The following is a 22658-nucleotide window of genomic DNA, read 5'->3' as shown; positions in this document are numbered from 1 at the left end:
CCTGAAGGGATGAGAAGTCACGTTTCCAGATGCATCTGACGTGTGAGGGTTTGCACATGGGTGCGGGAGTGAGTGGGGAGGCTGGGCACCCACTGAGCTGCTTTCAGCCCAGCTGGCAGTTCTGCCCTCTGAGGCCGACAGAGCTTTGCCACACAGGGCCCTTGTCAGAAGTACTTGAACGAGTAAGCTGCGTTCTTTTCATGCAGAGTTTAGTTTGTGGAGTCCCAGGGTAACCTGTACTCCTACAGCTGTTGACTGCGTGGAAGGTTCTAGTCCCTGCAAGAACATCTGTGAGAAGGTGCACCGGGCACTTCTCCGCTCCCCTGTGAGTCTGTGGGCAGGCTGAAGGGCCTCAAGCTGCCCTGAAATCCCAGCTGCCTGCTCTCTGCCCACCCCCCAAAGGCCTGCTGCCGCTTCTGTCCCAGGGCAGTGTCAGGGAAGGAGGCAGAGGTATAGTCTTACTGGCAGCTAATTAAAAATTCTGATTCTTGGACTCAAGTCCAGAGCCAGGAATTTAGAGATCTGGGGGTGGGGCTAGAGATTCCTAGGGGATTTGTGTGTCCCCAGAAGAAATTCCTTCCCTCTGCCGCCTTGCGGCTCTTCCCTTCACACAGCCTCACCTGAGACTTCAAGGTCTGCGCTGGTGGGCTTTCCTCTTAGCCAGCGAGGCTCCTGGGTGCTCTTTGACATCGAAGGTCTAAGCTATTCCAGATTCTTGCTTTATCCTCTTTGCCTCCTCATCTTGTAAGAAAAGCCCCACCCAGCATTTGCCCCAGAAGCCGTGCTAGGGGTGGGGCCATTCATGTCCTCAGCCTGCGGGGGCCTGGGGTAGGGTAGCAGCCCACTCAGACCTCGGGAGCAGGTTCACCACTCAGGAATCCTCCCCTGGGGGGAGTGGAATCCTGTCTGCCTCACCCCAGGGGGCCAGAGGCAGCTGCTCCTCCCCCCACCCCCCGCCGTGGGTTCTGCAGGAGGCATGCCCAGGTAAGGGCCGAGCTGCCTCCCCACCTGTGGAGGGGCCTGGTGATCTGCATTTCAAACCAGCTTTTATTCCCCAGATGGCCCTGGTGGGAAACCAGGCTTGGGAGCCACTGGGGAGGACAGTTCCTGTGCCTGTGCCCAGGTGGAGCCACGACCACATCCTTGGACATGCATCCCTTTTTATCTTACTGTTTTTTAAGCTCTATACCCAATGTGGGGGTTGAACTCACAACCCCAAGATCAGGAGTCACATGCTCTACCGACTGAGCCAGCCAGGTGCCCCTTTATCTTATTCTGAAGAGCCCCCCAAAAGGATATGGTCTTTTCCGCCCTTGCCCGAAATAGCACTAAGCGCTGCTAGGCTGATTCGCTCCCCTAGAAAATGGGAATAATAATTCTCTTGCTGCTAGCGAGGCTCAGAGGGCAGTTTATTTCTCAGCAGCGCCCCGGGCCAGGCACAGAACAGCTCCACAGGGAGCACGGAATTGGGCCCCACTGACTCTGGGAAGACTCCGGAGCACAAAGCCTTGATGTGGCCTGCTGCCCCATCTCCCGGCCACAGGTCGCCTGGGGGCACACGTCTTCCGCTTTCCCCTGTTGTGTACTCGACACCAAGCCTGTGTGGGGTGTGCAGCTGTCCAAGAGCAAGAGGCTGGGCCCCAAATCTGCATCTCCGAGGAGCAGGGCCACCTGACGTCCTGGCCATCCTCCCCACGGGTCTAAGGAAGGCTTCAGTCCTTGGCCGCTCTGTGCTTCTGTTCAGGGACTGGGCCAGCTCGCTCGGGGCTCTGGCCCGCCAGCCCCGGGACAGTGGGAGGGAGGGCTGCTCAGAACAAGTCTTGAAGGAAGAAGAAGTAGAAGAACCAGACAGCTAGGAAGAAGATGAGCATCTGTTCGGTACTCACAGAGAACTCCATCTCCTGGCAGCCAGGCCGCAGCTCCCCGCAGCACCTGGGGCCCCAAGCCCGCAGCTGCACGGTGGCCTCCTGTGGGTCTCCAGTCTGAGGCCGCTCCGCCAGCAGGAGCTTTTCCATCCCCCAGGAAACCAGCCCTCTGCCTCAGGGGTTGCTGTAAGTAGGTCTGCAGACAAAGAGACCTGCCCCTGGAGGAGGCTGCTCCCTGCCGGGCTTCCAGGCCGCTGTTTGACTGCTTGCCTCCTGCCTGTGGGGTTGTGATACTGGGCCGACTGCCATTGTGAGGGCTGCGGGCGGGGTGCCTCGGGGCTGTCCCCTCCCTCGCAGGTGTCCCCCTCCGCCCCCTGCCCTCTCCCAGCTGCCCCCCAGCCCCTCCGCATCCTGCGCTGGCCCACCCGGCCTCTGGCCCGCTTGTTCTGGCAGCTCTTTCCTTCCAGTTCTAGGCTGAAGGGGGCTGGCTGGGTTGGGAATCAGCCAAAGATGCTCTGTCCAGCCACCTGTGGGCCCCACCCCTCAGTAACACACTCCCTCTTAAAAAGAAGTGCCATGGTCCAGAGGGGTGCCAAGATCTCCAGAGTGGCAGGGTATGAAGGAAGAAGAGGCAGACTGGTGGTGGCCTTCGGCAAGATTTTTCCACCAAGGTTTGTGCCAATAAGACAATGCTACCCACAACCATATTATTGAGACAGGACCACACGAACATTCTGGGTTTCTTAAACCTCCTTACAATATCTACCTATAAGGGGAAAAATGTGTATACATGCTGTGTGGGCCTGTTGCTTACTCTTTCCCTTACCGTATTTTTTTTTAAATTTTATTTATTTATTTGACAGAGATCACAAATAGGCAGAGAGGCAGGCAGAGAGAGGAAGGGAAGCAGGCTCCCTGTTGAGCAGAGAGCCTGATGCGGGACTTGATCCCAATCCCGGGATCATGACCTGAGCCAAAGGCAGAGGCTTTAACCCACTGAGCCACCCAGGCGCCCCTCCCTTACCGTATTTTTGTTTTTTATGGACATTTGCCCTTGTCTTAGACACTATTCTTATTATCAAAATCATTTGGGAAAACAAGCCAGAATAACCAGGAAAACCCTGAAAATGAAGAACAGTTTGGGTTGGGTGGGGAGAACTAACCCTTGACTACACAGACCAATCAAACAGAATTAAAAATCCAGCCGACCAACAGGGAAAGATGGATCTCTCCCGAAGTGGTGCTGCAGCTGCCGGAAGAAGGAAAACCGTCCAAGAACTAGAAGAAACTGTTAAATGAGGGGATGCCTGGGAGCCCAGGAGTGAGGAAAGCGCTCCTCTTTCAAAATCTAGATACAGTGAGGGAGAAGACTAACAAATCTGACTACGTTGAAATTAAAAAACAAAACAATCTTGTGCATGGAAAAAGAAAGCTACCATTAGCAAAGTGAGAATGTAAATTACAAGCTGGGAAGATATATTTGTAAAGCGTATTACAATGGTTCGCATAGAACTTCTAAAAATAAAGATTCATAAAGAAGTGCACACGGTCTCTTAAACATGTCAAAAGATGCTCAGCCTTGCTCACAATATGATAAAGCAACCGTGAACCACCATCTCTTGGCTCGCAGGTCGGCACTCATCTCGAATTCCGGCCGCCCTTGGCCGCTGGGGCTGTGGGCTAGCAGGTGCTGCCGCGCCCCGCGGGTGACAATGCGAGGGGTCCGAACTCAGCGGAGGGCAAGTGACAGTTTCTAGCAAAGTCACATGTACGTGGACCCTCTGACCCCGCCATCCCGCCCCTAGGATTCTAGCCCAAAGATTGTCTGGCAAAACTCGGAGAACAGTTCTGGCGCCACCGGAAGCGGCCGGCAACCTGAGCCTCCGGCGCAGGTCTCCCGCGGGGCCTAAGGAGCCGTGTCGCCCCCTTGCGGAGGGCCAAGGAACAAGGGGGTTTACACGCACGTGATCCTTCGGATGTTCTCATCAAGGAAGTTATGAAGACTGTGAAGGCCACCTATGTGTGTTCAAGAAAAAAAAAAAACATCCACAAACTTTGAATTCAAAAGTTTTTTTAATGGCTTTTGAGGAGGCATTTACATACACATTTTTTTAAAAAAAGATCTATTTATTTATTTGTCAGAGAGAGCACAAGCAGGCAGAGTGGCAGAGAGAGAAATAGGCTCCCGGCTGAGCAGAGAGCCTGATGCAGGACTGGATCCCAGGACACTGGGATCATGACCTGAGCCGAAGGCAGATGCTTAACCCACTGAGCCACCTAGGCGTCCCTCAAAAGTTTTTTTTTTTTTTTTTAAAGATTTTACTTATTTATTTCACAGAGAGAGATCACAAGTAGGCAGAGAGGCAGGCAGAGAGAGAGGGGGAAGCAGGCTCCCTGCTGAGCAGAGAGCCCAATGCGGGGCTCCATCCCAGGACCCTGAGATCATGACCTGAGCCAAAGGCAGAGGCTTAACCCACTGAGCCACGCAGGCGCCCCCTCAAAATTTTTTTTTTTAAGTTTCTAGTACTGAGTACACTCTGGTGTGGGGGGCAGGGGGCATTCTGCTGAGTGCTTTATTTGTATGACCTCATTTAATCTTTGCAGCTCCTTTTTTTTTTTTTTTTAAGTAAGCTCTCCAGCCAAGGCGAGGGGGTGGGGAGGTCCTTGAACTTGCAACCCTGAGAACTAGGATCACATACTCTACAGACTGAGCCAGCACCCCCCCACACACTAATCCTTAACTCCTGAAGGAGGAAACTGAGGCTCAGGTCCATGAAGAGCTCAACTGACTGACTCCAAGGCCACTCCTAACCCCTGGGATGCTCTACTGGTGGCAGGGGCTGCCAAAGAGCAGACTCAAGTCCCCTCTATAGGGGTGGCCTGGATGTCATCACCGCAGGGCCTCTAAGAATGCCTCCAGTGAACTGGCACCCCAGGCAGGGCACAGAGGCACCACCGCTAGCACTGGTCTGGTGGGGCCAAGCAACTCCTCGACCTACAGGAGCCTTTCTGCTCCGGCCCAAGTCTACCATGCAAACTAGAACCAGAGGCTCCTCAAAAAGTCTAATTATGGAATAACAACTCACGACCAAGCTACAGCACAGCTTTTGAACATTAAAGAATATTACACCTCCAAGCACAAAAATAAAAGCTGTCCCCCCCCCCCCAACAAAGACTCAGCACAGTTCACTTCATGTAAGTGGAGAAATCTGGTTGAAATGTGAGTGGAAAAGTACCCGTCATATGCGGCTGCTAAGGAGGAGGACGTGGGAAGGAGCAAAGAGCCAGACAGGGAAGGAGCAGGTGCAGAGCGGCCCCGGAATGGTCTGTGGCAGGCTGCGGTCACTGCAGCGGGGGACTGTCCTTCCCGCCCACCCACTCCACCACTGCACTGGGCTTGCCACCCTGCAGAGGGCAACCCCAGATGTGTGATGCGTGTGGCTGAGCGAGATGCTTTCTGAAAGAGAAACTGGAAGAGTGGGAAACAGTAACCCAATGAGCCCTGCGTGGTCCTGGTGGGGTGGGAAGACATGAAGGATGGACAGACTGGGGGATTGCGGCAGGAAGGTCAACACTGGGAAGAAGACAGGAGTAGGGAGGAAGGTGGGCAGTCTGATAGCCTCTAAACCAGTGGAGAGAACTGGGTTTGAAAAGAGAGTGGGTAGGGCATCCCCCGCCCTGCTGCCTCAGTCGGGAGTGGGGCAGGGGGAGCATCTGACTCTTGATCTTGGGGTTGTGGGTTTGAGCCACATGTTGGGTGTAGAGATTTCTTAAAAGAAAGAAAAGGAAAGAAATAAAGAAAGGAAGAAAGAAAGAGAGGAAGAAAGAAGAGGTGGGTAGAGAATCAGGGTTCTGGGAGGCAGAGACAGGCTGGCCTCCCCTCCCATGGTTCCTGATACCCTCCCCTTGGGTCCAGGGCCTAGACATCAATTGTGACTCAGCTGATGAAATGCAACCCCATGGCTCATTAATTAGGAAGCCTGTAATTAGCCCGTCTCAGGAACCAGGATCCTCCAGAGAGAACCCCTCTCTCCTGCCTTCCTCTCCCTCCCACCCAAAGGATGAGATCAGGCTTGGGGGGATCTGGCCCCTGGGAACAAGGAGGGGCAGGGGAGCATGAACAGCAGGGGAAATGAGATGCTGGGGCACGCGTTTATGCATGAGATGGCCTTGTACATTGACCCTAGGTAATGAGATGACGGAAATGACAGTAGGCGCCTCCACCCTGAAGGTTTCTGGGGGCAGGCTGGGTGTGGCTGGCTAGATCTGGCCATGCTGGGTCTGCTTACCACCTGCAAAGCTGTGACCACTGCGGTTCAGTCTTAGGGCCAGGCACTCCGGGGCAAAAGAAACAGATTCAGCAACCCAAATGCCATTTCACCCCAGGCTGTTACTCAGTAACACCTCGTAAACAGCCCCGCTTCCTCCGTCTACCTCCCATGCCACCTCTCTGCAGCTGATCCATCTCCTCCTTTCCCAGACTCCTTGGAAAAATCAATCTCAAACCTTAGTCTATGTCCTTTCCTCCTGACTTCATGCCACTGTGACGATTTTATTTTTACTTCTTTTTTAAAAAGTTTATTTATGTTTAAGTGACCTCTACTCCCAGGGTAGGGCTCAAACTCACAACCTTAGATCAAGAGTCGTATGGCCTTCCAACTGAGCAGGCCAGTGCCTCACTTCTGGAACACTCTTAAAGCCCTTGTTCCTAGACCACTCCTGAAGCATTCCAGGAGCTGGAATGTTCAAGAGATCCAGCTACTGCGAAGCCACCAAGCTGTGAAAAGCCACACAGAGAGGCCACAGGGCAATAGGTGCTTCAGATGGCAGTCCCAGCTGAGCTCAGCCTGTGGGTCATCCCTGCCCAGGTGCCCACGCAGGTGAGTGGAGAATTCTCCAGATGATTCTAGCCCCTAGCTGTTCACACTTTCCAGCAGAGGCCCCGATCACTGTGCAGCAGTCCTTGCTGTGCCCTGTTTGGACTCCTGACCTTCAGAATCTAGGATCCTAAGATGGTGGTGGTTCCGTGTCACCGCCTTTTGGAGAGGTTTGTTGCACGGTGGTAGTAACTGGAACAAGGACAAGATCCTAGACAGCTGTTATGGAGAGAGCTGGGGGTGGGGGTGGAGGGAAGCCAGAAAGGCAAAGTCGGAGTCGTCCTCAGCACAGAGGGGGAGGGGAAGGCCCAAAGATGTTCCTCTGCTGAGCCCTCACATTGTGACCTGCGTATGTGTGCACCAGGGCTGGCCACCAGCTCAGGCATTTCCTCAAGAGCTCCCTCAGGGCCCGGGGACCCACTGAAGAAAAGAACACTGTCTGAAGGTTCAGAGAGCCAGGGAAACATGTGACTCAAGCATTCTTGGGGGTACACGTCCACCTGGAGGTGGGGGAGGTCTGTTGTGCTGAGGATGGTGATGTGGGCATTAAAGACTGGACTCTGGTTCTGATTTCAGAAAAATATCTCAGTGGATTTTTGGGGGATTAGCTCTACAGCACCCACTGACGCTTCATAATATCACCCTGGACTTCTCTCAAGCTTCAGTTTCTTTCTCCATCAGATACAGGCCAAGGGATCTTTACAGAGATCCCTAAGGGGGTGGGCATAGGAGACCAGCTACGCCAAATAGACACGCCTCCCTGGAGTGTGACCCTGAACGGAGGAAGAAAGCTGAAGGTGATCATCCTACAGGGAGTGTCGTTGCCACGAGGCCCATTCGTCGCCCAGATGCCATGAATATGCCTACAGTGGATCCATCTCCCAAGGCTGGCCCTCAGCCAACGGGAGCTACCTCACCAAGAAAATGCCTAGGAGATCTCCTCCCCGCCAACCACCTTGACCAACACCTCATGCCCAGATGTAGAACAGAAACCAGCCCCCTTGCCTCGAGGTAGGGCAACTCTGGTGTCACTCGCACTCAGAGCCCTGTGGGATCAGGTCGAGCCTAGACTCCAGCTGACATGGCATCTTTGCCTGCCTTCCTACCCTGCCCTGTCTGGCTTCCCTCACTCCCGGGGCCCCTCCCTCCTTCATAAGTCACGAGTACAAGAATCCCCATTGCAAGGGCTGCCGCTGGGGGATCTGACACATCCATTTTAGGAGGCATTCCCGGCTTGGTGTTTCATGGTCCTCCAGAACCGCTCAGTTTCTGAGCCTGGGTCTCTAGCTTTTCCCCTAAATTATGAACTCTTTATTTCTTCTTTAAGATTTTATTTATTTAATTGAGAGAGACAGAGATAGCAACAGAGAGCACGGAGAGAAGAGGGAGAAGCAGACTCCCCACTGAGCAGGGAGTCTGACATGGGACTCATCCCAGGACCCCAGGATCACAACCTGAGCTGAAGGCAGACACTTAACTGACTGAGCCAGCCAGGTGCCCCTAAATTATGAGCTATTAATAGCCTTCCAGTAAATTTCTTTTGTTCAAATTTTCCCAACCTTGTTAGAGAACACAGAACCAGGAGTAGAGAGCTGGCAACAGACATTCAAGAACATGAGGGGAATGTAGGATTGTCCAGAAAGGGCCAGAAGATAGCAAAACTGATGTTCGCATTCTGGTTTGGACCTCCATATGTCCTGTGGCATGTTGGGATGAAGCAGCTGAGCCCTTGGAGTTCTGTGCCTCCTGAGAGTGAGGTTCTGGCACATTCTGGTCTGCTGGCTCTGGATTTCAGGCGTTGAGGGCTTCAAGGGCCAGTAATGCCTAAGAGGCCTCCTCCGGGTGAGACCAGGGGCTATGCCATCCCCTAATAGGGACCCTGCGGGCTGTGGCCTGGAACACTCTGCCTAACATTCCCATGACCGTTTCTAGGGTGGGAGGGGGCCTCTTGTCTGGGTCTGTGCCCAGGTGAGACCACCTGAAGTATGTACATGTACTTGCATGGGGGATGGGGGAGGCCGAGTGTGAGGCGCACGGACATAGCCCAAGCCTGCAGCTTGGGGTATCCACTTGCATGTGTGTCCCTCGGGATGTGGGACTGAACGAGGCTGCAGGGAGAGGCCAGCTCCCTACAGACCCCCACTCCCCACCCCCGGCTCCCAGGCTCCGTGCTGTAGAACTCCGAAGAGCCCCAGATTCCCGATATGAACCCAGGCTTGTCATTTTTTTTTTAAGATTTTATTTATTTATTTGACAGATCACAAGTAGGCAGAGAGGCAGGCAAAGAGAGGAGAATGCAGGCTCCCCGCGGAGCAGAGAGCCCGATGTGGGGCTCGATCCCAGGACACTGGGATCATTACCTGAGCCGAAGACAAAGACTTTAACCCACTGAGTCACTCAGGCGCCTCCAGGCTTGTCATTTTGAGCACGTATTTGTGAAGGTAAGAGGATAGAACATATTTCATTTAACGTTTAGTTAGCTTGACCTAAAAATTTCTAAGTATTTGATCATATTTTACCGCAGATCCCACAAAAGGTGGGGCTGAGACTTAAAAAGAACTAAAACAAAAGCAAAAAACACACCAGCTTTTTACTATCAAAAGTTCACACTGACACAAAAATCTGGGTTAGTATAATCAACTCTGTGTACCCCTTAGCACTGAATCAGCACTCACCTCACGGCTAGTCTCGTTTCTTCCACGCTTACCCTCATCCATCTTGGCCTTCTCAGATTATTTTGCAGCAAGTTAGGGTGGCACCAGATGAACAAGTTGAGGACACGGTGGTGGGAGCTCCTGGAGTTCCCTCTTCTCATTGAAACAGCAGATCGGAAGCTGGGTGAACCCAACAGAGCCTCAGAAGCTGGCAGGTGGCGAGCCCTCTTGGGGCTGTCTGGAAGCTTGGGGCTAGTTGGGATCCTGTCCCCTCTCCTTGCCTGCTGTGGCTCTTCAGGACAGTTGCTTAACCCCTGGGTGCCTCAGTTTCCTCACCAACAAAATGGTGATGGCTGTCATGTCATATCTCAAGACATAAGACTTATAGTGTATGAGCTGAGAACTCACTATGAGTATGCAGTAAATATTAGCTAATTCTAGATCATTCCATGTGCCGTTTGGTGCAGAAGACAGTTAGGTCTAGGAAAATGAGGGGATTTTTCAGAATTGAATCTGGACACATCTCCAGGAGACCAGCTCCAAATATAGTCTTCCCCCCAGGAGTATATCAGCACAGCCCCGAGCTGCCTATGCCCCTCTCCATCTGGGAAACAGTCTTTTTCTTCTCTTCACTGTGGGAGGGAGGTACAGAATCTCTAGCAGTGATTCCTCTCAGAGGAATGGTGAGTGGAGTTTCCATCAATATCATTTTTAAAAATAATGAGTAGTGAGGAGTCTTAAAATCAAGGTGACCCTAACATATTGACAACAATGTAAAGGATGATGAGAATGAAGGAATTCCTGGTTAAACATTCTAGGGAATTCATCTTGCTCGGGAGGACAAGAGGGAGATGGACAGCCTCAGGCATTGTTTAGGTCAGCTACTAAAAGAATAGAAATAAAATTTAAAGATAACCAATCTGGGGCACTTGGGTGACCCAGTCAGTCAAGCATCCAACTTTTGATCTCAGCTTAGGTCTTGATCTCAGGGTCATGAGTTCAAGCCCTGCATTGGGTTCCATGCTGGGTGTGGAGCCTACTTAAAAAAAATAAATTAAGGTAGCCAATCTATTAGGGGGCCCCTGGCTGGCTTAGTCAGAAAGGCCTGCAACTCTTGATCTTGGGATTGTGAGTTCAAGCCCTACCCATTTTAGACATAGAGATTTTTCTTTTCAATCCCACAACCCTGAGATCACAACCTGAGCCAACAAAAAGTCAGATGCCCAACCGACTGAGCCACCCAGGCATCTGGGTGTAGAGATTACTTAAACATAAGATCTTTATTTTTTATTTTTTAAAGATTTTTATTTATTTGACAGAGAGAAAGATCACAAGTAGGCAGAGAGGCAAGCAGAGAGAGAGGGGGGAGCAGGCTCCCTGCTGAGCAGAAAGCCCGATTCGGGGCTAGATTCCAGGACCCTGAGATCATGACCTGAGCTGAAGGTAGAGGCTTAACCCACTGAGTCACCCAGGTGCTCCTCCAAGCATAAGATCTTAAAAAAAAAAAAAAAAAAAAAAAAGGTTAGCCAATCTTTTAGAAGACAAGAAAGAAAGGAAAAGAAGGGAGCAGATGTCATAATAAATAGAAAACAGAAGCGAAATGTGTGCAAATGAGCCCGAGCGATCCCCACGGATGTCAACAGATTAAGCCTCCCTTGTAAAACAAAACAAAACAAAACAAAACAGGAACACTCAGTAAAAAATCAAATCCCGCCATGTACTGTTTCAGCAGACATCACTAAAGCACAGAAGTGGGATGGGAAAGGAGAGCGAAAAGAAGGAGAATGTCGCAACAGTAATAAGAGGCAAATAGAATTTAAAGCAAAAACACCAATAAGGATAAGGAGATTGTGTTTAATGATAACAGAAACAATCCATCGAGATGTGTTTGGTGTGCACCGAACAGCATATCCTCAAAGCGAGAGACGTGGATGAGCCAGGATTGCAGTGAAGTGTCGGCGGACCCGTCCTAGGGAGGACAACTAGGCACACACGCGTCTGGGAAGGCAGAGAAGCTATGAACCACTGGCATCACAGTCTTGCCCACCCGACGGCTGCATCAATACAATTACTTTTACGGATTCGTATAACATTACCAGACGCTTAAGACAGTCAAACAGGACCGTCCGCTTTGCCACAACGCGTCGAGTCTCCACACATTCCAGATAATCAGTGGAACACAGGCTACATTATCTGACTACAAAAACAGTAAAAATCAATGATAAAATAACACATTTGCCATGCTTATGGAAAATAAAAACAACAGCAAAAAAACCCCAAAGCAAAAACAAAACAAAAACGTGGCACACTTGGAAATAACTAGAAAGCAAAAGGACAAATCAGTGCGGACAACACGAAATGTTTAGAACCCAATGACAATAAGGGGGTTACAAATAAAAATTCATTTAACAAAGGAAGGTTTACAACCTTAAAATATATTATCTAAAAAGAAGGGGGCGCCTGGGTGGCTCAGTGGGTTAAGCCTCTGCCTTCGGCTCAGGTCATGATCCCAGGGTTCTGGGATCGAGCTCCGCATCGGGTTCTCTGCTCAGCAGGGAGTCTGCTTCCCCCCCTCTCTCTTCCTGCCTTTCTGCCTACTTGTGATCTCTGTCTGTCAAATAAATAAAGAAGAAGAAGAAGAAGAAGAAGAAGAAGGAGGAGGAGGAGGAGGAGGAGGAGGAGGAGGAGGAGGAGGAGGAGGGTGCCTGGCTGGCTCATTGGTGAAGCATGTGATCTTTGATCTCAGGGTTGTGATTTTGCACCCCACATTGGGTGTAGAGACTACTTGAATAGATAAAAAGTTAAAAAATAAAAAGGAGAAAGATTGAAAATGTGTGAGCCAAGCACTCAACACAGTCAGAAAAGAAGTACAGAATTAACTCAAAGAAGATAAAATGAAATTAATGAAGACAACAGCATAAATTAATGAAACAAATCGGAGATTCAATAAGAGCAAAGGTTGATTCTTGGAAAAATCGAATAAAAGGCGCTAAGAGAAGACACCCTGCAATCCTGGCTGGGAGAAGCATAATCTTGGGGGGTTAAGGGCACCGTGGACAGAGGTGACATTAAAATGTTTGGGCATCATCTGGCGGGCAGTGGGGAGCCATAGAGGGTCCTGAAGTGAAACACAAGGAAAGTGGTGTGGTCAGTCTGGGCAGCTGACGGATGGGAGCCTGGGCTCTGCAGGCTGAGACCAGGTGTAGCCTGGGGAGGTGAAGGAATGGGGGGCTGAGTGTTCCTCACCCAATAGCTATTACTACCTAGCTGTGTGACCCCGGACAAGACACTGAGCTTCTCTGTGCTGCAGGGTCCTCCCACTTGAAGTGATCTATAGGATCCTACAAGTCCTCCCAGCCTGGGACCTGCAGCAACCCCTATTACTGGCCAGCTGCCAGTCCCTCCTGTGCCTCACTAAGAGAACCCCATTTAGAAGGGGCCTGCAGATACCCCAGCCCTGGAGTCAACCTTGGCTGATCTAACACACAGTCAAGTGCTCACCCAGCCTGGAGGAGCTTAGGAGAGGGGACCCTGGGCCAAGGTGAGGGTCCTCGAGAAGGGAAAGGCTCAGAGGAGGGAACCATTTTGTGGCTATACCTTCACCATGAGGAGAGATACCCAGACATGTGGAGGGTGCCAGAGGGAGTAAGGAAGCCCCGGTTAACACCCGTGAACCCTGGGTCGGCCACAAGACCACCAACCTCTAGCTCTGAATCCTAGCAAATATTAATATCTTGGGGGTTTAGTCACCACTGGCTATGAGGCAGAGGAGTGCCGGAGAACACAGACACTGGGGCCCAGTTTCACTGGTTTTTACCTGAGCCTCCTTGGGCAAGCACCTCAACTTCTCTGTCCCTGATAGCTGTTTGCAAGTGTCAATGAGACATATTTTCTCCTGGGGCACCTGGGTGGCTCAGTGGGTTAAGTGCCTGCCTTCAGGTCAGGTCCTGATGTCGGGGTCCTGGGATCAAGTCCCGCATCGGGCTCCCTGCTCAGTAGGGAGTCTCCTCCTCCCTCTGCCTGCTGTCCCCCCTGCTTGTGTGCTCTCCCTCTCTGTCAAATAAATAAATAAAATCTTTAAAAAAATACTTTCTCCTTCTTAGGGTTTTATGCAGACTCAAGAAGGAAATGCGTGTGAACAGTTTGGTCCAGGGGAAGTCCTTGCTGTTGTCTGTGGGTCAACATACTCCAGAACTTTGTCCCCTGCTGTGCCCTTACCCCCACCATAGACACAGACACACACACACAGACGTACACACACACACACACACACACACACACACGGAGACAGAAACACACACACAGATACAAACATGCCGACACACGCACACAGACACACACACAGAGACAGACACAGACACAGACATACACAGACACACAGAATCACACAGAAACACAGAGACAGACACACACACACACACACACACACACACACACAGGCACACACACTGGCTTGCATCCTTCTCCTTCACCTGGTTCAGGTGTGCCCTCCCCAGCCTTCTTCCCAGAACTCTCCATTTAACTTTCAGTCCCCAAATTACAGGCTCCGAAGGAATATTCGAGAAGCCCTCTCCGCGTCTTAGCCTCGGCTCCCCGCTCTGCTGCGGGGCCCGGGCGCTGGGGTGCACCCCTTTCTTGGACCGGAGCGCGGCCAGGCCGGATCCCCAGGGGCGCCAAGTGACGCGGGCGCAGCGCTCATGGGGCTCTCGGCAGTCAGGGCACGGCTCGCACCACCGCCGCCGGTCCCCGAGGTCCTCCGAGCCTCTTCCTGTCTTTGCTTCGGGCCCTGGGCGCCTGCTCCAGCCGCCGTGAGGCCTGACCCTGCCCTGCGCTGCGTGGTGCGGGGGCGGGGGGATGGGGTGCTGGAGGCCCCCTGACATCCCGGCTCTCCCGGGCCAGCGCCGGGAGGGGGCAGCCTCAGAGGGCTGGGGGTGGGAGGGCAGCAGCTCTGGCCCCAGCCCAGTGGGGACACCAGGCCCAGCCACGCGGTCCCAGCGGGCTCTGAGACCCCACATGCGACTTCACCCATCCTGCCGCCTACAGGCGTTAACACGAAGACAGTGTCCAAAAGATGCTGTCCTGGTTTGTTTTGCTTTTTAGTTAGGTTGTTTTTGCAAGTAAAACCTTTTATGAGGCCTTTTCATTCCTGATTCTTTTAAGCTTAATGTAACGCCCTGTGGAGAACTGATGACTCATTCACCCTGCGCTCCCCGTAGGAGGTGAAGAAGCCAAGGTTAGTCCTCTCTCACGCCTGCCGTGGATCCTTCTCAGCTCCCGGTGTGTCCGCCTGAAAGCCCAGCATTTTCTCACACTTGTGATCCTTGCTCTGTGGATCCTCTTTGATTCAATTTAGTGAGCAGTTCGGGGTTCCTACCGCTTTGTTCACAGCAGCTCACCTCCTCACAGCGGACAGGCCATTTGTGTGTCTCCACTGCCGAGGGTCCTGGGGGTCATTAGTGGACCACAGGTGAGGAGGGTGGCCGCAGAGGCCCTTTGAGAATGTGGCCAACCCCCTTCCGACAAGAAGCGTGCGGTGTCCTGTGGTGCAGGCCCAGGGCTGATCCTGAGAAAAGGAGAATAAGAAACGGGAATGGATGGCCCTGGGCAGCTAACAATCACCTGCTCTCAGAAAAGATGGTCTAGCAGTAAGGAAGTACTTTAAAGAGTATTCAAGATTTGAGGCTTAATCTGGAGGCTTGCAACTCTTTGTTCTGTAAATATTTCAGAAAATCTTAACCTTTGTAGCACCTTCATCTGATTCCCTGAAGTCCTCAGTGAGATAGGAAGGGAGGTTAGTGCATTAAACAAGAAACCTTGGGAACAGGTGTGACTTACCCAAGGTCGTGGAGTAACTCCTGGGAAAGCTGAGGCTGGAACCCAGGACTTCACAACCTCCTTTCCTCCTTTGCATAATTTATTGAAAACCCACTGTGTGGCAGGCACTGTACCAGGCTATGGGACTGAACAGAAAGCTTAAGTCCTTTCTGCGCTGGGGGTTTCACTCTAGAGGGGTACAGCCATCACACACAACGGATAAACAGACAAGTAAATGAACTGCAGTTTGTCGTTGGTACTATTAATCCTTCAACACTGACTCAAGTTAGAAAGTGACCGAGGTGGGGCAAAGGGAGGGATTCACCAGGTGGGCGGCCAGGGAAGTGTCCTCTTAGGAGATGACACTGAAGCAGCCAGGGGAATCCTACTGAGGGAGAGTAGGGGAACCTTCTAGGACCAAAAAACAACATGCTCTGAGACTTCAAAACAGGAGCGAAAGGAAGGTATAGATTTGAGATATATTTTCAAGGGAGGATTACTAAAGAGGTGAGGAAAAGAGAAGGACCAAGGTGAGTCTCGGGTTCTTCGAGGAGCAGCTGGCTGGCTGGTGGTATGACTACAGTTAGGGAATCGTGGGAGAGAGCAGGGGAACGACTGAGAATCAGGAGTTGAGTTTGAGCATGATAAGCTGGAGAGGCTGGTTGCATATTCAAGGGGCGGTGTCATTAGGTAGGTTGTAACTCCAAATCTGGAACTCAGGGGAGAGGCCCAAGATGGAGTTATGAATTTGGGAATCTTGAATTTATAGAAAGTATATAAAGTCATGGGGTTAGAAGTAGATATGTAGAAAGAGGAGAAGAGAAGAGATGCATGAAGGAGCCCTGGGATTCTCCGATATTTAGAAGTCAAAGTCAAAGAGGAAGAAGCAGAAAAGGAGACTGAGAAAGAACATCCAGTATAGTAGGAAAAAAAAAAAAGATGTGTAGTTTTATTTTATTTTATTTTAAAGATTTTATTCTAAGTAATCTCTACACCCAATGTGGGGCTTGAACGCATAACCCTAAGATCAAGAGTTGCATGCTGTACCAACTGAGCCAGCCATGTGCCCCTGAAGTGTAGTCTTAAAAAGGACAAGTGCTCAACCATGTCAAATGCTGCTAGGGAATTGTGTAAAATGAGGACATAGACACGACCACAAATTTTGGCAATGTAGAGGTCATTCATGACCTCAGTAACAGGAGTTTCAGTGCATTGGTTTGGGTGGAAGACTGGGTGGAGAGGGTTGAAGAGTAAATACTGACTTCAGGATGAAAATAGTACAGAGACCACAGTGAAAACCCAAGGCGATCTCTAACGCCAGAGAACACAGAAAGCTGTTCAAGGATGGAAAGGTCATCATAATATACCATATGGCTTAGCTTGGAGAGTATAACTGAAGTCTAACTCAGTACTAATCTAACTATTATGATGTCATTAAAACAAATAAATGGTGGGTGGGAAAGCATGTGTAGGGGGTGGGGTGGAGAGGGACTGGTGAAAGACCTGATTCCTCCCTTTTGTTAAAAAAAAAGATTTTTATTTATTTGACAGACAGAGATCACAAGTAGGCAGAGAGGCAGGCAGAGAGACAGAGAGAGAGGAAAGCAGACTCCCTACCATGGGGCTCAATCCCAGGACCCTGGAATCATGACCTGAGCCAAAGGCAGACACTTAACGACTGAGCCACCAGGTGCCCCTAAGTCCTCTCTTTTAAAATGACATGTGACTAAAGATCCATGAGCCCAGGTGTAGGGGATGTAAGGATAGAGGAGGTGTGAAAAAGTAGATCTGAAAAGGGAACATGTGAGGGAAGTGTAGGAGCATAGTGTGTCCAAAAGATCCATGAGATGTGTGAGGTGATATATTTGACATGACAGCACAGTAACAAGATTTTTCTAGCCCATGCATGTTCCAAGAAGGTGGGTATTGGAGAAGCAGGCCCTCTAGCATCTCAATGGCCGTGGTGTTTGGGGTCCTCAAGGGGGCCCTGGTGTGGGAGGCAAGTCTTAGAATGAAGATCCTGGTAGACACAGCTGGTTGGGACATGCGTGTCCTGGCCTGTCCCAGGCCCTGAGCCCTTTAGTGAGTGTAGCTCCATACATTTTCAGATGATAACTTGGACCTGAAGTGCGGAGAGGGTAAGGTGCTGGGCCAAGGCCACACAGCTGGCCTAAACTAGGCCTTGTGGCCTCCATCACAACTGAAAGTCTCAGGGGAGCAATAGTTCGGACCCAGCTTCTCTCTAGGCCCCATGAATGGAATGAAAATATTCCTCCTGGGGGTGCCTGGGTGGCTCAGTGGGTTAAAGCCTCTGCCTTTGGCTCAGGTCATAATCTCAGGGTCCTGGGATCAAGCCCCACATTGGGCTCTCTGCTCAGCAGGGAGCCTGCTTCCCCCTCTCGCTCTCTGCTTGCCTCTCTGCCTACTTGTGATCTCCGTCTGTCAAATAAATAAATAAAATCTTAAAAAAAAAAAAGAAAATATTCCTCCTGGGTTAACCCAGGAAGCTGTTCTCTCTGGAAGACTCTCTTCAGCTCTTAATAAAAATAATAGCATTTACAATACAATACTGTTATTAATTAGCTTTATGGTGGTACAGAAACTTTTCTAAAGCTCTTATATATTATTATTTCAGTCCTCACCACACTATGAGGTGGATACTAGTTAGCGTCTTCCCCACATTACACTGGAAGAAAGTGAGCCACAGAGAGATCAAGGAAACTGCCCGTCAGGAGGTTTTGAGCAACAGAAGCCAGATTCTGACAGGCCTTTGGGCTCCAGTGTCCTCACAGTCCATAAAGGGATGTTCCTGAAAAGCCCGGTGTAAGGTTTTGAGTGTGGGTGGTCCCTCCCTGGGACTCTGAGCCCCTTACAGCACTTGCTGGGGAGAAGGCAGCCAGAACTTTCTTGGCTCCCCTTGAGAGGAGGCGAAGAGCCTGGGGCTGGGAGAGCCAGGGGCGTAACAGATCCTGACAGGAGTAGGGTGGCTAGCCTGGGTCCAAGGATCAGAGGGGCACTCTGGTGGCCCAGGAGAGGGAGGCTTTAGTCCCTTCATCCTACCAGCCTGGAGCTGTGAACCAAAGTTTGCTTTCTCAGGCTAGTCTCATTCGGCTGTGGCTCCTTCAGCCCCCCAACACCAAAACTCCTGTGCCCCCACTTCTATTCCAGGCCTGAGAGAGTACCTGCCCCTATCTCCACAAACTAGGGTCCTTGTAGGGGTAGGAATTAGGGCAGGTGCCTTTCCCACATCTTTGAATCTTACTGGGTCTGAATCCTGCTCTGGGTGTGAGTGGGGTGGGGGGTGGCAGTGTCGTTCCCCCCCACCCCAGGAGACCAACCCTCCTGATGGGGTTCTGCATACCTGTCTGTCCCCTGTTCCACCATTCCTGGGCGGGGGCCGACCCTGCTCCCTGCACCCCAGTTCCTCTGGCCCCCCTCACCACTTTCTCAGGTGTCTGTGTCTGGGGACGGGCCCGCTGACCCCCCCAGCCTCTTCTGGGCAGCCAGAAAGCTTGGGGACAGTCTCTGCAAGACCCCTGCCCCCATTTGTCCTTCTCCCCAGGTCCAGAGAGCCAAGTCACTGTTGCAGCAGCTCCTGTCACACCGTAGCCGCACTGCCAGTGACAGCCTGAAGGCTGGCGCCCCTCCTCTGCAGGCCCCCCCCACAGACAGGTCCACGTGCGTCCCCAGACGCCTGAATCACTGCTGACGGCTTGGGACCTGGCGGTCGTGGGTTCCTGGGAAGTCACCGGGGAGGGGGGTGGGTTGGCGGCCACGTCGTCTCCGGGGGAACACCTGCAGACATAAATAGGCAGTCAGCGAAGGCCGCGCTGCACAGTCCGCACAGGGATCCGCACACTGTGCCCACCTGCGCCAGGATGCCGGACGCCATGCTCCCTGCCTGCTTCCTGGGCCTGCTGGCCTTCACCTCCGCCTGCTACTTCCAGAACTGCCCTCGGGGCGGCAAGAGGGCCCTGTCTGACTTGGAGCTGAGACAGGTATGAGCGTGGCACATCTCAGGAGTGCCTGGAGGGGACAGAGGCCCTGGGCTGGCCAGCACTGCCCTGCAGGGGCCAGGAAGGAGAGAAGTGGGAGAGGCAGGGCCCAGCAGAAGGGAGGCTTGGTGTGGCTGGGCAAGGGTGGGTGGCCAGGCTGCCAGGCAGGCTAGGACAAGCTGAAGGACTTCTGGGACGCTATCCTCATGCAGGCAAGGGACGAAGGCAAGCCGGTGTTTCCCCAGTAACTGGGCTTAGGGCACATCAGGGAGAACTGGACAGCAAGGCCTCCTCTGTGCCGGTCGGAGCCTCGCAGCCACAACAGGCTGTGTCCTAGCCAGCATGGGAGGTCTCCCCACTCCAGTCTTCACCCTCTCCTAGCCACAGCTCCCCTGGGCCCCACACAGAAGCTGGTCATTGCTCTGAGCTCCTTGGGGTGAGGGTGCCACCTCCAGCAAGGAACTTCTTCTGGTAACCTAGCCCAGTTCTCCCCCACCCTGCATGTCCAGTCAATTCCCTTTTATGCCCTTTTCAGCAGAGCAGAGGGAAACCTGATCACCATGCTCAATCCCACCGAGGCCAGAGGTGGCTCAATTCTGAGCTGTTGAACAGACTCCAGTGGGTCGGTGGGCAGCCCCCACAGACTACCCTTCCCTCTGCTTGGCACCTTTGGAAACCCGAGTCAGCGAGGTGCCCCATGCCCTTCCCTAGGGCTCAGGCTTCTGCCACCCGCAGTTAGCGCTGGGGGGTGAGCTCAGGTCCAGGCCCACAGAGGCCCACCAGCTGGTAGAGCCTAGACAGAAACGGCAGGAGGGGCCTGGAAGTGTTGTGGGCGGGGCAGGCGCTAGAGATCAAGTTTGAGTGATGGGAGCAGGGGAGGAAGGTCGGAGTTAGGGGCAGGGTGGGCAGCTGAGAGAGGGGCACACACCAGTGATGGCCCCAGAGCTGAGAGGGAGGGTCTCTTCCGTGCAGCCCGGTGCGGAGGGGGCCCCCCTGGGAGGATGCTGAGGGCTGTCACTCAGAGCCGGTCCTCTGTCACCTGAAAACCCAGGGACTTTAGTGGACGTGCTCCCTTTCCCTCCCGACCGCGGGGCCCCCCGGCCTCGCTCGGCCCTCGGTCACCTCCCCCCACCCCTGCCCTTCCCGTCAGTGTCTCCCCTGCGGCCCCGGGGGCAAAGGGCGCTGCTTCGGGCCCAGCATCTGCTGCGGCGACGAGCTGGGCTGCTTCGTGGGCACGGCCGAGGCGCTGCGCTGCCAGGAGGAGAACTACCTGCCGTCGCCTTGCCAGTCCGGCCACCAGCCATGCGGGAGCGGGGGCCGCTGCGCCGCCGCCGGCATCTGCTGCAACGATGGTGCGCGCGACCGGGACGGCCCCGGGGCGGACGGGGATCTGGGCAGGGGTGGCCCGTGGGGTTCCGGGCGGGCCTGGGCGATCTGGGTCCCGCCCGCCTCGCGCTCACCCTATGTACCCTCCCCACCGCAGAGAGCTGCGTGACCGAGCCCGAGTGCCGGGGGGGGCTCCGGCTTCCACCGCCGCGCCCGCGCCAGCGACCGAAGCAATGCGACCGAGCTGGACGGGCCGACCGGCGCCTTGCTGCTGCGGCTGGTGCAGCTGGCAGGGGCGCCCGAGCCCGCGGAGCCCGCCCGGCCCGGCGTCTACTAAGCCGCTCGCTCACACCCTCCCCTCTCCCGTCCCCCCGCAACCTGGAGAAATAAACCTTTTAAAATGCACCCGCGAGTGTCTGTCTTGGTGTCCGTGGGTGGGGAGGGGGCGCAGAGGAGACGGTGGGGCGCCGACCCTTCTCCCTCCTCCGCCCCAGCCGCGGGGAAGTGATCTTGGCTTGGCTTGAGTGCTGGGGCAACTAGGCATAGGGCGACCTGGGGAGCGGGGGCGGGCAGGCCTGGGGCCAAGAGTGATCCTGCAGGGGCTGGGTGGACCCCCCAGCTGAGGTGTGGAAGGAAAGGCGAGGAGAGGGGAAGACATTGAACAAGACAGCAAGAGAAGACAGAGAAAAGGATGGAGAGAGACGTTGAGAGCTTCCGAGGGAAGAGTGAGAAAGCTCGAAGGGGAACTATCCCCATTTACATCCCCGGATACTGAGGCACGGCTTCAGGGTCCCACCCAACTCCCCAGATTTCCAGTCTACTATTTCATCCAGGGCTGAGGGTTGTGTGTGTGTGTGTGTGTGTGTGTGTGAGAGAGAGAGAGAGAGAGAGAGAGAGAGTCTGGAGGCAGGAGGCAGCAAATCACCCCAGACCCAGCAGACAGAGGGCAGAGTACTATCCCTCCAGGAGGAAGTAAAGCACTCGCCAAGTCTCCCCCCTCAGCCAGTGAAACCTTAGCTACATGTCCCCCCATCCTCACAGCCACACAAACCACACACACTAATCCAAACACAGACCAGCGAACAACCAGTAGGGGCATGCCTTGGGGTACTTGAGCACAGCTATGGGTAGAGACCCTGAATACACAATCAGAACCACAGACATACCCAGAGAAACACAGATACAAACAGACTCACCATGGGCAGGGACACATACACACACACACACACACACACACACACACACACACTGTAGGACCTCCCATGCTTTGACACATGCAGCTTCAGGACAGACATCCACGGGCATTCGGCCAATGCTATTCTGTGTCCCTCTGTCCTTCTTTGTCCCCTCTTCCTTTATCCCCTTTGTGCCTCACCCGCCTCTCTTCCCTGGTCCCCCAGCTTCTTGGCCCTCTTTTGTTTCCTTCCTTGTCCCATTACACCCTCCCTTCCTCTTGCTCTGTTCCATCTGTTCTCTATATCCTGTCCTTGGGATTTCTTGCTCCAGGCCTTGGGGCAAAAAAAAGACTTCTCCTCTGGAATCCTCCACTGACTTAGAAGCCAGGAGGTAGGGCAGGCGGAGAGAAGTCCCTCTGAGCCCTGATCCACACCCTGCTTTAGGGTGGAGTGTCCTGACTCAGCCGCACCAGCTTCCTGGTGCTCAGCGGAAGTCATGCTCTTACCTGGTTTTAGAGCTCTTCCGTTTGCCATCACCCCTGACCTGGCTCAGTGCTCAGAGTGATTAAGTATAAACAGAGGGCAGGAGCCCCGTGGGCTTCTATCCCTGCCATAGACTCCCGCCTCTGCCCTGGTGTGGTCCATCAGACCCCAGTCCCCAGGTCGTCGTAGGACTGGGACAGGCCAGATCTAATAGGAACTTAGTAACCCTTCAGGACACAGGGAGGTAGACAGAGGCAGCTGGTTTAAATAAAAATAGATCATATACCTAAAGGTAAAACCTGAAACTCTACAGCATCTTGAAGAAACTATGAGAGAAATCATTAATGACCTTGACCTATGCAAAGGTTTCTTAGCTCTGACACCAAGAGGAGAATCCATAATAGAAGAAATTTGAGGGGCACCTGGGTGGCTCAGTCCTTAAGTGTCTCTGCCTTCAGCTCAGGTCATG

At 53.0% G+C, this 22658-nt stretch overlaps 1 protein-coding gene across 1 annotated transcript; it reads left to right on the top strand.

Moving 5' to 3' along the window:
• Positions 1-19037: 19037 nt before the first annotated feature.
• On the top strand, positions 19038-20930 carry AVP (arginine vasopressin). The gene is given in 4 exon segments (XM_032859383.1): positions 19038-19208; positions 20356-20557; positions 20689-20723; positions 20725-20930. Coding segments are annotated over 4 exon segments (501 nt in total). The 5' UTR covers positions 19038-19088; the 3' UTR covers positions 20869-20930.
• Positions 20931-22658: the final 1728 nt, after the last annotated feature.

Source organism: Lontra canadensis, unplaced genomic scaffold (assembly GCF_010015895.1).
Source record: "Lontra canadensis isolate GAN:19392208 unplaced genomic scaffold, GSC_riverotter_1.0 scaffold16, whole genome shotgun sequence".
In the NCBI taxonomy this organism is placed as follows: domain Eukaryota; kingdom Metazoa; phylum Chordata; class Mammalia; order Carnivora; family Mustelidae; genus Lontra; species Lontra canadensis.
Note: the sequence above shows the minus strand (reverse complement) of the source record. Positions and strands in the feature narration are given on the sequence as shown.